The sequence below is a fragment of the Lepisosteus platostomus genome, chromosome 24 (assembly GCF_059453375.1).
Source record: "Lepisosteus platostomus isolate fLepPlt1 chromosome 24, fLepPlt1.hap1, whole genome shotgun sequence".
Classification (NCBI taxonomy): Eukaryota; Metazoa; Chordata; class Actinopteri; order Semionotiformes; family Lepisosteidae; genus Lepisosteus; species Lepisosteus platostomus.
Window position 1 is genome coordinate 9,112,729 of NC_142634.1, and position 16,016 is coordinate 9,128,744.

The 16,016-nt window shown below is 38.8% G+C and overlaps 1 protein-coding gene across 3 annotated transcripts in view; it reads right to left on the minus strand.

Moving 5' to 3' along the window:
* LOC148641555 (small G protein signaling modulator 1-like) overlaps positions 1–5,716 on the minus strand; it is a 49,981-nt gene extending 44,265 nt beyond the window's left edge. The window contains exons 1-2 of one of the 3 annotated variants that reach the window (XM_088617722.1): positions 4,894–5,716; positions 4,704–4,747 (exon numbers count right to left, since the gene is read on the minus strand). In XM_088617722.1, coding sequence (XP_088473848.1) covers positions 4,704–4,747; positions 4,894–4,912 — 63 coding nt within the window. In that variant the 5' untranslated portion in view covers positions 4,913–5,716. The remainder of the gene's footprint in view (positions 1–4,703; positions 4,748–4,893) is intronic. The other 2 variants (XM_088617721.1, XM_088617723.1) reach the window with 2 other exon arrangements.
* Between the last annotated feature and the right edge of the window lie 10,300 nt (positions 5,717–16,016).

The following is a 16,016-nucleotide window of genomic DNA, read 5'->3' on the forward strand; positions in this document are numbered from 1 at the left end:
GTAAAAGCATATCAGACACAAATCTAGATGAAGTCTGAACTGCAATTCCATTCCTCTGATCACATGGAAAGCAATCCAGAGTACCATGTACTATGAAAACCTTTCTGAAAGACTTTATAAAACATACACGCATATAGAAGATGCCATGTCTATAAATAGGGAAATTAATTAATTAATGATGACAATGATGACATTGCTTTACTACAAATAAAAGCATGCATTTCACCCATAATTTATACACTGATTATATAAGACATGCTGTGCAAATATGGCATGCTACATCAAGAAAATAAATGTATTTATCTGTTTTTTCCAGATTGCCATGTGATATTTTACAAGGAAATATTTTTTCACACATTTTAAAATGGACATTTTTGCTATGAAAAAAATGTGAATTCACTGAGTTGCTATGACTCTATTCCAGACAAGTTGAAATAATATTACAGTTCCAGTGCTGTGAAACAAGCTGCAATAGCAGTTCCCTTAATAGATAAAATTGTCATAGGTGGTCAAAGCAGGCAGCAATATTTTATTCTTGTAGAGCCACAATTTAAGTACCCTGCCAGCTCTGCTCCTCAAATGAAATAGAATATGACAATGAAAGTCCTTGCACATCTCCCATTAATCTGCTGGTTCAGCAGGGCTATGGGCTGTAATATTACAGATATTTAAATTAAAACAATTGCAGTACCAGGTGTGACTCAGCTTTATAAAAGAGAGTTTTAGAGTGTCTTTGTTGAATTTTTATTAAACTAATTCGAAATACTCAGACATTTCACACAGGAATCATACCTGCAGGTCATTAACAGAACAATTTGTGTAAGCCTGTAGCCTAATTACCTCTGTAAAAACATTGTAAATAGCACAGAGGTTTAGGCTACAATTAAAATGTATAGATTCTTTTTTCTGTTAACGCACTTAAGTTAATTTCCCAAAACATGTCCTAGTCGGTGAATAGGAAGTTTGGGTTCTCCGGAGTGAACACACACTGAGGTCCTTGATCAAGCCTAGGCCACACCGCTAGCTGAGTGTGGCTGGGATTCCCCAAGCAGGGCGGCACTACTGGCTGAGTGAGGGTGGGATTAGTCGGCCAGGACTTTCCCAACGAGACAGTAACCCCTGTGGCCTCTTTTTCTTCTTTTACATTAGGTTAAAGAGAAAAAATCTAACTCCTGTTACAAGAGTATTAAAATACATACGAACTGTATGCTATAATGAGGTGTGGTTAAGGCTTAAGACTCATTATTCCAATCTGAACGCTATACTACCCTAGACAAAGTACCTTTTCTCACTTCCTGGCTTTAAATGAGTATCAGCCAGCATATGTATGTACTCACTCACAGAAAAGACACTAAATAAGTATATAATAACCTCTCAACTATTATATTATATCAAATATATAAAATTGATTACTGTTTTTTAAAGATTCTTGGATACACCACTGAATACAAACTCAGTTCAAAACCACAATACTCCATTTGAAGCATGTATTAGTATACAAATCCACAATACACTTAAAAATCAATACAGACTACATTTATACAGATCCTTTTACAATGTGAAATCTGCACAAAACATCCTTTTCTGTTCTCTCTCTTTGCTCAGGAGTTCAAGATCAGAAATCCATTTCCTTGTGACCCTCTGTGACTGCTGTAGAGCATTTTAGCCCACAGTGAAGAGCATGTTTTAGTTGCTGCCTGAAACCTGACTAACCACCGACAGGCTCAAAAAAAAAAAGCTGCGATAAAGAAAGGCAAAAAGCAAGCTGCTAGTCCTATCAGTATCCTGTGCCTTTATGAGAGTGTCCTTCTCCCTGTGTAAATACAGGTGTGAAAGCAGTGAGGAAGCAAACACAGAGGAAACAGCCAAAGAAGGCAGACTCATTGCTGGGCAAGAGAAAGGTTACAAAAGATGGGATACGGGCATGGTTTGGAGTCCTCAGAGAGAACTGAAAGGCCATCTGCTCTAAAAAAACACCATGTGCAAAAATGAACATAGCAAGGCCATACGCAAAGTCTCATATTGTCTTCTTCCAGTTACCTTACAAGCTGTAACGTTGATTATATACAGTACATTTACAGTATATTGCTTTCTTATGGAAAAGCACTCAGATGCTTGCAGAGGCAGTTTTGTTTTCTTTTTAAATACTGTGAACCAAAAAAAAAAAGAGTGCTTTAATGTGCTTTGAAATCATTTACATTTCTAGCTTATCAGTTCTAGTCTAGCCAGAAATGTTGTAACAGAAGACAGGCTTCTGGGAGCAGCTGCTGTCTGACTTTTAACTCTAGTTTGACATGTCTTGAAACCTCATTAAATATTTTCCAATCTGTAACGTGTACTGTAAATACATTTGTGTGTAATAAAGTTTTCTCTATATTTATACGAACTCAAGTGTCTTGACAAGATCACTGTTGGATTAAGAATTTTTCAGAATATTTACTGTATATAAACCTCAAGGCATGAGGAGTATCTATTCATGTGATAAAACAAGGTGGCTAAATGTCATGTACATACAGCCAAGAGCAATGTGTGCCAGTATTCCAGCTATGTTAATGCCTAGTAGATATGAGTGAACAATGAGGAGTACCCAGATGTGTGAAGAGAGGTAATGTGGTCTGCAAGGCCATTCAGTCCTGAAGACCTGGCTGAGGTATGAGGAGGAAAGCTCAGTTTCCATGTGAGAAGTTATTTGTGTATTTTTTATCTGCTGGATATGGGGTACCGATTGCTAAAAAAGCAAACCCAACAGAAGAATAAACATGTAAACAAAATGATTCCAATCAAGTGTTTCTTAATGTAGTTTCCCAAAATGCTTAATGGAAAGTAAATAATTCTGTTGCACTGACCAAGATCAGCTATGGCTTATAATGACTATCAATCAGCAGCGTTTTCATTATTTCAAAAAGTGCTCTGAAGATTTTATTGAACATGCAGGATTGAATTTATAACATATTACTATGAAATGCATTTAATTTATTTTACTTTGCATTCAAAATAGGCAAGGCTATCCTTTACATTTTTGAGATGTAACACAATCGGATTCTTCTTATCAAAGCTGCTTCCTGCAACACACTTGCAGAAATAGACAAGGGAGCCAACATCCCAGGAAGCATAACCATATTGTAGTTTTTAAAGATCAGATCTGTCCCTTTCCATGTAAAATATATTCACAGTAGTAATGTGATTTTACTCTTCATAGGCTGGACAGATCAGTATTAAATCTCTAACATACACTCCAGGTATATTTGGAACCAAGATTTTTCCAGTTCAATAAGAACTGTAATACAATATACTTCCATTCACCTCATCTTTCATATTATAGTCATAACAAGCTTCTACGTTCTCTACAGTTGAAACACTGCATAATTAGAGTGTATAAGTCCAGAATATACAATTAAGTGCTAACATTTCTAAGTCTAGCTCAGACAATTCATGAAATAATATATGACCATCAATCTGAAATATGTCAGAAAACCTGGTGTAATGTACTGGTCAGGTGTATTGACTTTTTAGGAGGGGTGTGGAATAGAGGGGTACATCATATCATACAGTACTGCAGTCAGGAGTTTTTGCATGCTTGTACACAGCAACACTGTACTAATAAATAATACATCTTGTGGCTCAGTAAGAAAAGAAAACAGACATTTCAATTACCACTGTATTTTTTCCCATAAACTTGCATAGCACTAAATGAGCTTAACAAAGAAATAGCACATTACAATAAGAGAAAATACAACACCATTAATCCAAATAAGAGCCCTTGCATGATGTTTTCAGTGTCAATAATGCACTATCTTCATGCTTAACATCAGTATGGTCAGCACAGTTAGGCAGGGGTGCTAATGTTGGAATATTATAGAGCTGCTTGTTAAAATTTGTCTGTAGATAAGGTTTTTTTAAGAAGGTGAATTCAACTGGCTAGCTTATTACAACAAACCAACAAACTCCCAGTTTCTCTCATCAAATCTTAACAATAGAAAAAACTGAACAACACAATCATCATCAACAACAAAACAAACAGGGGAACCTGAAACAGCTGGCAGCATTTTGACAGTGGTCTCACAAGTGCAAAACTACGCATCATTTACACACCCAAGAACAACCCCCTTGCTTTGATTTTAGCGTTGATTGACGGATAAGCAATACATCGATTCAAATAAAATCTTTTGACTATCCAATGTGATCTAGAGTGACAAAGTGTAGTAGATCCCAGCCACTGACTTTGCATAGCATTTAACCGAAGCTTCTTATGTTCTCGGTGTTTAACTAAAGTGGCTCCGGTTCCAAAACATGTAAGGATGGCACCGAAATTGAATTACCGACTATATATTCGTACCCCTCTTCTTGTGAAACAAGAATGCACTAAAGGATCTTCATCTCACCCCGGATAACGTCCCTGTGTGTGTTCTTGTGACGCCCGGTGGATGTACATCAGTAAAGAAATATGCAGCCCCTATGACCAGCCAAACCAAAGTATTAAAACAATTAAACACCTGAAGAAGACGTCCTCAAAATAAACGTTAGCTGCAAAACATTATCTGTGCAGTATCCTGCTGTCGTATCCATCAATACCACCAAGACTGTACAATTGACACAATAATACAAGAGGGCGAGCTTTCCCCACTCACTCGCCTGCTTTTTAAAGGTAGGTACAATGCATAAACATTCAGATGTATTATCAAAGGCGAAAAAAAATCACCCACCTCCTTCTTGACCGTCCGCACCAGTCTCTGACGCGTCTCCGCTTCTGAAAACGTGACAAATAAACACACATTTGTTTTCCATAGTGCAGGGTACGCAGCATGCACCTAATAAAATCGTTCATATAATACACTGCGTTAAGAAAGGCACCGAAAACGAAACATGGTGATATTTATTCCCTTTTCTCTGTACCTGACATCGCTGTTGCCATGGATTCAGTAGCGCTGTCTCCTCTCAGCTGCGAAAGACCAGAGCGACCGTTCGGCTGACACTGTGCGAAGTCCCGGCGGCTCAGTGAGGCGCATTCGCTCCTCTCATTCCTTACCCAGAACGCAATGTACACTACAGCAGCGGAGAGCAAATAGCAGCAAGCTGTGGAAAGGGTGGTCTGAAGTGTTTTTTTTTCCTTCCTTCCCTAGAACAGTCCGCCTTTTAAAGGAGTACTAAGGGAGCCCAAGCAACTTCCACTGCGTTGACAGGAATACGCAAGATTTCAATAGAAGTTTTCATTGCCTGTGCTCGCCTATGAATTGAAGTTGAACAAGCAGGCGCAATAGGGGCATTAATTGCTTTAAAGCACTTTGAAGAATTTTGCTCATAAATAGCAGACTCAGACTAAACTGCATTTCAGTAACACCACACGTCCCGATTATACAGGTATTTTTTTTTCTTAGTTTTCCTCACTACAAGACCTTAAAGTTGTATATCGGCATTCCGAAGTTATAACACATTTATAAACATTAATTTTATATAAAACAAACGCAATGGAACAACGGACAGGTACGAAACATCTCATTACCCACTTGTATACCTCTCCTAACGCATTATGCTAAAACGTGCATAATGAAGAGGTGAATGCGTGTATTTTGCAATTAAATAGTAACATCACGAAATTGGTATTTGCAGACTAGTCGAACTACAATACCGAACTGTTGTTAGCACATACGTGCACAACCTGAGCTAAGACCGACAATTAGCACACTGTATAACTAAGGCGCAATTTAAGACAAGATGCTACAATCGTTAAGACTCGTTTCTGTCTCCAAACAGAGACCAAACGGCGATTCGGTAGAAAACATGTGAGCAGCGTTTCTTCCCGGAGATGTTGTGTTGCTTAGCAACCATGTAAGCCTTATTAGTTTCGATAATTAGGCGGACACGATAGATATAGATATAGTGAACAGGTCCACCAGGCTCTTTGAGGTTATAGCTCATCAGCTATAAACAATTCTAGATATGCTTGTGACATGTAGGAGGCAAGTGTCCTCTGTCCATAATTCCCGTGTTAAAGGCAAAAACAGTGGGCAATAGGCACCGATTACACTTGCTCACAGAGAAGAAAAGCTACTCTAATTCTATGCTAAGGAGTAAAACTTTCATTTTTCATCTTGTGAATTATCTACTTGTTACTGTACAGCTCACTCGCTGATGCAGTCTTGCACTCTGACTTAGGTAAAGGACAGATGGACTTCCTGCAAGGATTTCTGGTAGTCCTGTAAAATAATTTGTTATACATTAATATCCCAATATTGTTTTCTGTTATTTCTAGATGTAATTAATTAGCCGATTACCCAGCGTGTGATCAGAGTTTCTCCAGCAATATAGATAGTATGCTTGTTGAACACGCCTATCAGCAAGGAACTTTCAAAGATATAATCTCCAAAAACTCCTTGTCATGGAAAAACTCCTTCAGGGGAATGACTGTACATACCTTCGTGGCATCACTTCAACAAAATAAAGGTCCTCATCAAAAAACCAGTATCACTTTAGGAAATAGAAACAAGCAGAGCAAAAACTGAGCTGCCATTAAGTTTCTGTACTTACATTTGGGTCATAAATTTTCAATTTATTGGGAATTTCAAGGTCAGTAAGGACATTCATTAGTAATGCTTAACTGCAGGTGGATATCACTGAAGGGTCCATCAAATACATTAATATTCAGTGTGATGTTCCAAATTCAAGCGTGCATTATAAATTAAAGGAAATAAATGGGTCTCTGTTCCTACATTAAAATGTGAAAAGATTATGTGACAAGAACATAGAATAGGCCTTTGCATTTAATTTCACGCATTGCCTAAGATGGAAAATGATACAGCTTTGCAAATTGAAGCCTTCCAGAATGTTGTGCTGTTTAAGTCCCATCTTAATTGTTAATACTGCATACGGTATGTAAGTATGAAATCAGACAAATTATTATTAGTAGCATTGTTGATATGCCTGAAAGCAATTTTTTTTAAAGTTAAGAAAAATATAATCACTTTGTTGTAAAAAGAACGTCCTTGGATTATAAAATGTTGCTGCTGAAATTTAACTTGGTGTAGCTAATAATTGTAAAATGTATTATGATTCTCTTAGTACCAAACCCTTCATTTTAATACTTGTAGATTCATCTAAAGCTTCCTTTTTAAGAAGCTTTAGAATTTAATAAAAAGAAAACTTTCCAAGATGTGCACAGAAGTGAATGGTAAGCTTGTCTTCCCTACGACATGCAGGGGCTCTGATGTCAGACGCTGTTGTCTTATTTTGGTTCGTTATGGATATCTAGTTATGGGGACTGAGTGCACTGTGTGCTCTGTATATACTGCCCTCTGCTTGTACAATTTGCACACAGTGTATCTAGAGCATGTACAGTGTGTCAGTTTAAATATTCAAAGAGCCTGCAAAGGCTAATAGCTGTAGAAAGTAGTACTGACCATTTAATAAACCTTTCTGTACAGTTCCCTCTGGGGTGAAAGAATTGGATACATCTTGAGTAACCTAATTCCTTGTTTTACCACCAAACCACTACATGCTTTAGGTTCAGTCTGTATACAATAATTTGCTGCCTTATCAGCTCCCCTGATCACATTCCCTGGGTTTCTATTTCATAAATAAAATTACGACGAGCCTTGTTGCTTTGGCTCCAATCGCACTTGCTTTTAGGAAGTCAAGCAGTGTTGGCAACAGTGCAAGCTTGTGCCAGATCATAATTCTTCCCCTAAGCAAAACAGCAGCAGCCTGGATTGCTTTGCTGTATTAACATTACTTCCACAGCTACATGAAATGTTGTGATCAGTAAGATATAGTAATATCAGATATATTACTGATATATTATCAGTATTAATAGTCAGGTAGAAGGCTAGACCAACTTCTGGTGCACCTCTGGGCATTCAGTGTTTTGAAGGTAGCAGCAGATCTACCTGCTCTGGAAAGATATGGGATATTAAAGGCAGTGGTCCATTTGGACAGTGGTTAGCATTGTTGCCTTGCAGCACTGGGTCCCTGTGTTCAATCCCTGGGGTGTTCACTGGCCCTGGTGTGTGTTTGTGTCTGTGTCTGTGTCTGCCCTGGAATGGACTGGCATCTTGTCCTGGGTTTATCCTGCATTCGGCCGAATTCTTGCCAGGATAGACTCTGGCTCCCCCATGACCCTGTATTGGATAAAGCAGTTAGAAAATGTATGGATGGTCCATTTGGATCGGAACTGCCCATGAAAAGTGAGAGGACTTGGTGCCCTTGCCATAAACCAACTGCAGTTAACATCACAGGATCTTGCACTGTGTGAGAACCCATCACAGGGAAGATCAGATGGTTTCATACCCTGCTGACTACACAGTAGATGAATAAGAGTAGGGGGTAGCTCTTTACAAAAGGATTGACAAGCTACTATTCATATTTGCTAAATCTAATATCTTAGGATCTTCTCAGTACTCTTACTTATTTCAAGAAATAGTTGAAAGAGATCATTGGATAAATTAGCAACTGGCAACCAAACTAGCTATACGGGCAAAAATGCCTCCTCTCATTTGTAACCTTTCTTAAGTCCCTGTGTTTACTATGTCACCCCATCTTGTGGGCAGTTGCAAAAGTACACAGGGCTGTCTGACAGACTGCTGTAAAAAGGATTTGACATTAGCATTCATGATGAAAACGTACTTGAAATTAATACTGCTCTATTTAAATATTCAAAACATCTCATGACTCATCTGAGACTGGACTCATCTGGGAAGAAACAACAAAAGAAAAATCAAACCAAAACTATGATTATAAATCAGTGTGATTTTATTTTAAGATCAACTAGCTTTTGCAATGGAGCTGTTAGAATCTCTTTGTGTTGCAAAAAAATGGTTGTGACAATAAATCTGGCCCTACAGTGATTCCATCTGGAGTCACTTCTACTCAACCCATTACTGCTACAGCTACACAGTAATAGGTGGTAGCAAAGGAAAGCAAAAATGCAGATGTTAAGAAAATTAAGGGATGTTAACAATATAAAGGAAGTTTTTAGACGTCACTTACAGCACATTCAAAATATTATGCTAGGATACATTTATTTCTTTGATGAATAGGATTGATTTGGCTTGTCCTTTGAGAACCAGCTTTCCTTCTTCCTGCAGAAACTGTAGTACTCAGCAGATGGCACCATTGTCATTCATTGGTGCTGGAACTGCTTCTCACTCCCAGAAAACCTGAGTTTAGGTTTAAAACTTGCTTACAACTGCTATGGATTTTACCATTGATTAACAAAACCTAGGACTGACATTGGTTACATTCTCACATAATGTAACTAATCATTTTGCAATGTGGAAAAAGGCCCTCTTGACACCAGAAACTGTAGTTTCTATACGTCTTTCAATAGTAATGAAGCGTGGGAGTAGGATGTGTTTAATTTTCTATACTACTGTACATATTTTAGTATATGTATATATTTTAGTATAGCCCTTATTTAAAAGCAAGCAGCCTCTATTAATTAGCTCTGACCATAACCATGAATTTTGTCCCACTGATAAGACCTAATAATGGCATAAAACCTATCCATGGCTGTTAGTTTTGCCATTCTTTTCTTTGTTCTTTTTCTTTGTAGGTGGTCTCTCTGACTAAGGATTTGCGCCTGTGACTGTAAGGTTGCCAGTTCATATCCCGCGGCCGACAGAGGAATCCTACTCCACTGGGCCCCTGAGCAAGGCCCTTAACCCCACCTACTCCAGGGGTGCTGTATAAATGGCTGACCCTGCACTCTGACCCCAGACTTCTCTTCCTGTCTGGGTGTCTCATGGAGAGCAAGTTGGGGTATGCGAAAAGACAAATTCCTAATACAAGGAATTGTATATGGCCAATAAAGTGATCTTATCTTGTACTCATGAAATTGGTGTTGAAATACCAAATCTGACTTTGTCAGTGTAGTCACACTTCCTTGATGCCAGAGTATTCGAGGTACGTCAATCATGCTGTGGATCTGCTTGGTAAATAGAAATGCCCACCTGTTCTTAAGAACTTGCTGGTTTGTGGCGATGGGGACAAACACACCACCCGGGAGCCGACTTTGGTGTGGACACCAGCTGATTCAAACAGGTGGGGCCAGATCCTGTTTCTCTGTATATTTTGTGTGTGTGTGTGTGTGTGTGTGTGGGGGGGGGAATTAAGTATGACCTGCAAGGTAGACAGTTCTTTACAGGCTTAAAACCAGTAATGACACACATGTTACTCCAAGCAAGCAATGTCCAAGAACAAATACATTTTATGACCGATGTGGGACATGCAGTATCAGAATAACCAGTTAATTATGAAAAATCCAAAGTTCAAGACACAAAACTGCATGACGTGCACGCTTGAGTGTTTTCTCCAATGTACAGTTTGGAAAATGTTGATGTAAGTCTGTGCTCCAGTGCCTTGGTCAATGGGGATGAGTGCACACAGGGAGTAGGATGTGGTTTGCTGCTTGGCTGAGGGGGAGCGAGCCCTGGGGGGGGGGCAGCTGTCAGGAGAATCTGTTGGCGAAAGGGGGGGTGTGTAATGCAGACTGACACCGAGACTATCCTGAGAACCTGATGCAGGTAGACAGCTTTGTCTCAGTGATTGGAGACATCGTACACCGCCACTGAAGGCCTCCTTCCCCCTCACTGCACCATAACCTTCCTTACTGAGTGTCAAACTACTTCCGCATGAAGGCCTAGGAAACTGAGAGAATTCCAGAACATATGTCTGGGGTCCTTTTGCTGGGGATTCAGAGGAATGAGACCATTCAAGGTTGTTGGGGCGGTGGGAGGGAATTTTGCGTGCTGAGAGGAAAATTGGTCCTTGTCCTGCATCGGATTTGATGTTTTGAAAAACAGAAAAATCTGTTGACAAAAGCCAGTCCCAGGACAATGCAAGGTGTGCCCACTAAATGGCTTTGGCACTAGGTAATCTGCAACAGTTACTGGCCTTCATGTGTGACATGTCAGAAAAATATGATTGCTTTTTTCCCTTCAAAGCTAAAGTGCTTATTCCCGTCCAAGCTTATTCCTGGGATGAAAGAGAAATTGTCTGGAATTCACTTCCCTCCTTCCTGTCTCTAAGGGTAGAGTCATAACATTTGTCAAGGGAAGAGCTCCATCCCCAGTTGTGTAAGTTAGTATTGCCTACATACTCTCACTGGAGAATCCCACTTCACCGACGTTTTACAACTGTGATGAGTCATTTTTTGAACTTGTACAATGCTAACAAGTAACAGAGTAGTGATGGTTTTATTGAGGATGTTCTGTTTTATGTTGCACGCAGGGTTGTACTACATAAAATGAACTACATTTAAAACAAAAACAAAAGGCAGGCACAGTTTCCCACTTTCTTTTAAGTTCTTCCAATGTTATATTTCTTTAAAAAAATATTATTATTAGGTCATGGAAAACCTTCAAAAACAAAACACTGCTTAATTATAGGATCAGAGTTGGTATCAACTAGTTTATTTATGGGAAAACTGTATTAGTGAGGCTCAGGAGCAGCAGGAGGCTCAGATGTTACAATTTAGTTGCACTCACAACTCTTTCACTGCCCCGTGGAAAACAGCTATTGTGTGTTTAAATGTTTCTCTATGCACAAACAGTGCAGAATTAATACATTTTCTGATGTACCAAAAATGATCATTCTTTACTGCATGTGTCCAGTTCATCCATCTTATTAAGTGAATTCACAAGGTGTTGAAGGTTAAATATGCGTCATTTAATCTGCATTGATTTCTCTTTTCTAAAAAACACTTTCCCGGGAGGAAACCAAAAGAGGTTATGGGGTATACGAGACCATTTTCAGATCTCAAGGTTAGTGAAGCTTTGGCTAGACTGCTTCAGCTGATTTTATGGTTTTCTTCTCCTGTTTTTGGCTGTGAGATCACCTCTGTTAGCCAAGGAACTCCCTTGGTCATCACAGAACTGTCCATTTATTAAAAGCTGTGTGGCCTCCAATGACATACCTCCCTCCCATGCTCTGCACCCCCCAGAGTAAACATGACACTAGCACTTTAGTACTTTAGAAATTCATCGGAAGTCGAACAGAGATAGTTCATAGAAAAATCAACATGTAAGTGCTATATTTCTAAGCCACATCCTTTGCTAAATCTTTTTGTGGAAGTCTAGGTGATTTTCTTAGTTCATTCCACATCTTCCTCTTATATTTCTTAATTTTATATTGAGATCTATATTATATTAAGGTCCACTCATGTTATCATGATCTTGTAGTCAAAAGATGCTGAGACTGTGCTCTGTGTTGTATATAATGAAGATTCTACAGTATGTAAATGCATAGAGCTATGGTTGAATATTCAGATTGTTGTTATGACATCTATATCCCTTCTGTCGTCATATTAAACATTCTACATGAGTAATCATATAAACATCGCCTATTGGATCATGCATTATAATCCTGTACACCATAATTTGCTTTTCATCTGAGAAGGAGGATACTTCTACTGTCTAATTTAAGAAATACTGCACCTTTGACAGCTCATCAATGGGTGAACAACTACTCTGTTAAAAAACAGTAAGACAGCATATTTAAAAAAAAACTTGTTTCCATTCTGATTTCATTTACAATATGCTGAAAATATCCATCATGAAATAAACGTCAGTAATGCAAAGATGTTATATGAATTCCCAGTGCTAATTAGTAAACGTAGAAGTATATGATTTACTGTGAATTTTATCACTTACCAATACTATTAAAATTTGAAAAGATAAATATACAGTACAAAAAGGTGAGAAAAGTGTTTTATACATGAAGGATAAAACACAATGTTATATTAATAGTTATTATACTAAACCTGGCCTAGATTTTGCAATAGACAACACCTAGATAGTTTCCCAGTTGAAGTTTCAAAATCCAGGAATGTGAGTGATGAGATCTGACAGATACTAATAGGTATCCTGGACACGTGACTGAGACCTGTCAGTCTGATGTTATTTTGCTTTAAGTCACTGTAGCAGATTGACAAGACTGCAAATTTCTGAAACATTAACTATATTGAAAGAATCAACGCAGTCGGGTTAGGGAGGCAGTTTGCTGTGTTTGCCCCCAGGCCTCTGCTCTCCCCGGTGGTCTTTTTGTTTTCCTTGACTGATACAGCAACCTGTTGGTCTGGCTCAGGCTGGGCTGACCATACAGTGTGGACTGAAGGAGCTCCGGTCAGCCTGAAACACATCCTCTGTATTTCACTTGCTCTATATCCAGAAGAACACAGGACATTATCACGAAACAGGTGCATCCGGTTCCTTGGAAACAGAAATGATCTTTTGTCATTTATCTTTTTTTGAACGTTGGGGAATAAGTATGGTATAAACATACAGTATAAGATCATTTCATTAATGTCACCATATCACAAAAATACTAGGCAGGTTGTGGAAACTGCAGTAACCCTGATGTATAACTGCAATTTGAGCATCAGTTATCATCTACAATGAAACACAAGTGGAAAATCATTGTTTTTTCACTTTCTGTTGTAATCCAGACATTACCATAATATTGAATAGTATTCTACAGTATTGCATTCACTCTGAATTAAATGTATTTATCCCTTGCATTCTTTAAGATCAAATTGTTTTATTCCCTTTTCACTATACAACATGATTAAATCAATTTACTTCTGTTCTTCCCACCAACTTCTCAAAACAGGGCCAAAATGTAAGAAAGCACTTCTCTCACAGCAGAATCAGATCATAATCTCTGTCTCTGTTAAAGTCAGTTGCTTCAAGCTTTTAATTTGGGTTTTAGTTTTTAATCTTCTGAGCCTCAAATATGTTGAACGCCTATCATTCTGTCTCTTATTTCTGCCAGTTGGAAGGGGTTGTCTATTAAAATTAGAACAATAAAATTCAATTTTCTATTTGTATGGTTTGAGTTTCAGGATACAGCCCCTTCCCCCAGTCTAATATAGAATTTCACTTCAGCTGAAAAGCTGTTTCAGATAGTTATAACCTTGCGATCTGTCACTTCCTTTTAAGTGGAGAGCATGACTTTCTTTCATGACTTTTTCCTCTTTGTTGTCCTATTCACTTACACACTTAACCTGATTACCTGGACTGTAGGCTCTTGGGCTTGTTGGATTATGGCATTTGTGATATTCAATTTGAGGGTGCCAAAAACACTTTTGGTAATCATTTCGCACTAAAAGGAGTGGGGTTCTGTTACCACCTCGTTTTTAATGCATTTTCTAATAAGATGAATTAGGCCCAATCACCACTACAGCCTGGTCACTTCCAGATCCAAAACAGGAACGCGCAGGGTTAGAAAGCTGAAGTCCTTCAATGCTCTGAGTGGGCCTTTGCAGGTGCCTCAAAAATCCTTCTTTTTTGCCATTCAAATAGAGGTGCAGGAAAGGAAAAGTTGCACAGAAGACTTCAGAGAGAACACGTGCTCTAGGTATTGCAGATTTACACCATACTAATTAGGAAAAGGGAGAAAAATGAACATACTGTACACTGCAGTAATTCCTTAAGAAGAGAGGTGCATCCAAGGGAGAATGTGCTCCTGATCTCTATTATTAATACAGCATCTGTGTTATGGAAAGCTTTACTGCACATTATGAAGTCAAAGGATCACATCATAGAGTTGTGATCCACAGGAGCCAGACAGTCCAATTCACATTTGTTGTCTCCGCATTTATTTTAATATGATGTGAATTAGACAACACAGCAAGTTCATTCCATACAGTATCTTCCAATTCGGGACTGATTGTGTGAAATGGGTGTTGTTCTCTTGATAGAATCCATCATTTTTTAATTCTTTGTGTTATTTGCCAAAGTAAACTTCCTGTAGTTCCTGTGCAGGAAAACAGGAAAACACGATCTCTTGTGAAGTAGGCAGACCCGCAAATTCGTATGGCCTTTTGTAGTGCAGTGCAGCAATTGTGTGTCTTTGGAGTGAATGGGAGGAGAGAGCTCAGCTTTTCACAGTTACCATGGCAGAACCTGGAGCTTTTGTTATACAGTCTTCTATCAGTGACCATCAGTACCCCTGGCTCATATTTCAGAAATGCTACGCACTCCTCCATTTTCGTTCAGCATTGTTTTCAGTGATTGTTTTATATTTTATTAGATTTAAAAACCACCTCACTCACACGCTTACTGTACATGCACCCAGACACACCTTAAATCTGTAATTCTTCCTCAGCAGGGCCACCTTGATCATTCCATGTCCTTCGAGACTGATTAATCCTGATTTGTGTTATGATTTACAACATCAAGGACAGAAACTGAGAAACAGAGGCAAAACAATCAAAATCAGCCAATCAAAATCAATGCATTTGGTTGATTACCTCGGTCCTTATAAACAGTGATATCCGGGGAGCAAAGCAATATGACTTAAGGGTGTGTTTCCTGCGAAAACATGAAAATGAGCGAATAGTTGTGGCCTTTACTCCCAATTCCAGAGCAGATTCGTTCCCTCGGGTCTCCAGGTGTACCAGGCCGGGGGGACCTGCCGCAGGTACGGTACTGGCGGGCAGCTGGAATCGGCGCCTATGCGCTTCAGTACGGCTGTGTTGTCGCTGGCGTCGCCGGTGAAGGGTCCCTCTAACTCAGCCCGCCTGCCAGGTGCTCAAACAGCACGCCTTGGGTCTAATAGCTCATTTACGTCACATTACCTAGGAGACTTGTTAAATACGCAACGAGGCTCAAGGCAACCTCCCTACATCTGTTTTTTGTTCTTATTTTTTTAATGACCGATTAGGTAAAGTTACGAAACAAGCTAGCTTAAAAAGCTAAGCACTGCGCACATAAAACTGCCAATTCGATTATGCTCTTCGTCTTGTGGTATATTACAGTTCAGCAATGTTCAGAATTTTACTGAACTGCCTAGTGTTTGTTTTGATCTATATAGACGTGTTTTGTAAGACAAGCCTTTACTTTTAAAAGTGATTAACATAGACGCTTTGGTGCACTCTTTTATTTTTTTAAGTTTTTGGACTATGGTATTGTATGTGTCAAAAGTCAATACATTCTCCTAGCATGCTGCAACTGTGACCTAATTCTGATAAGTACATATCACTGAGTATTTTGGAAAGCTGTCCTTGCGCAAAAAAGCGCTCAAAG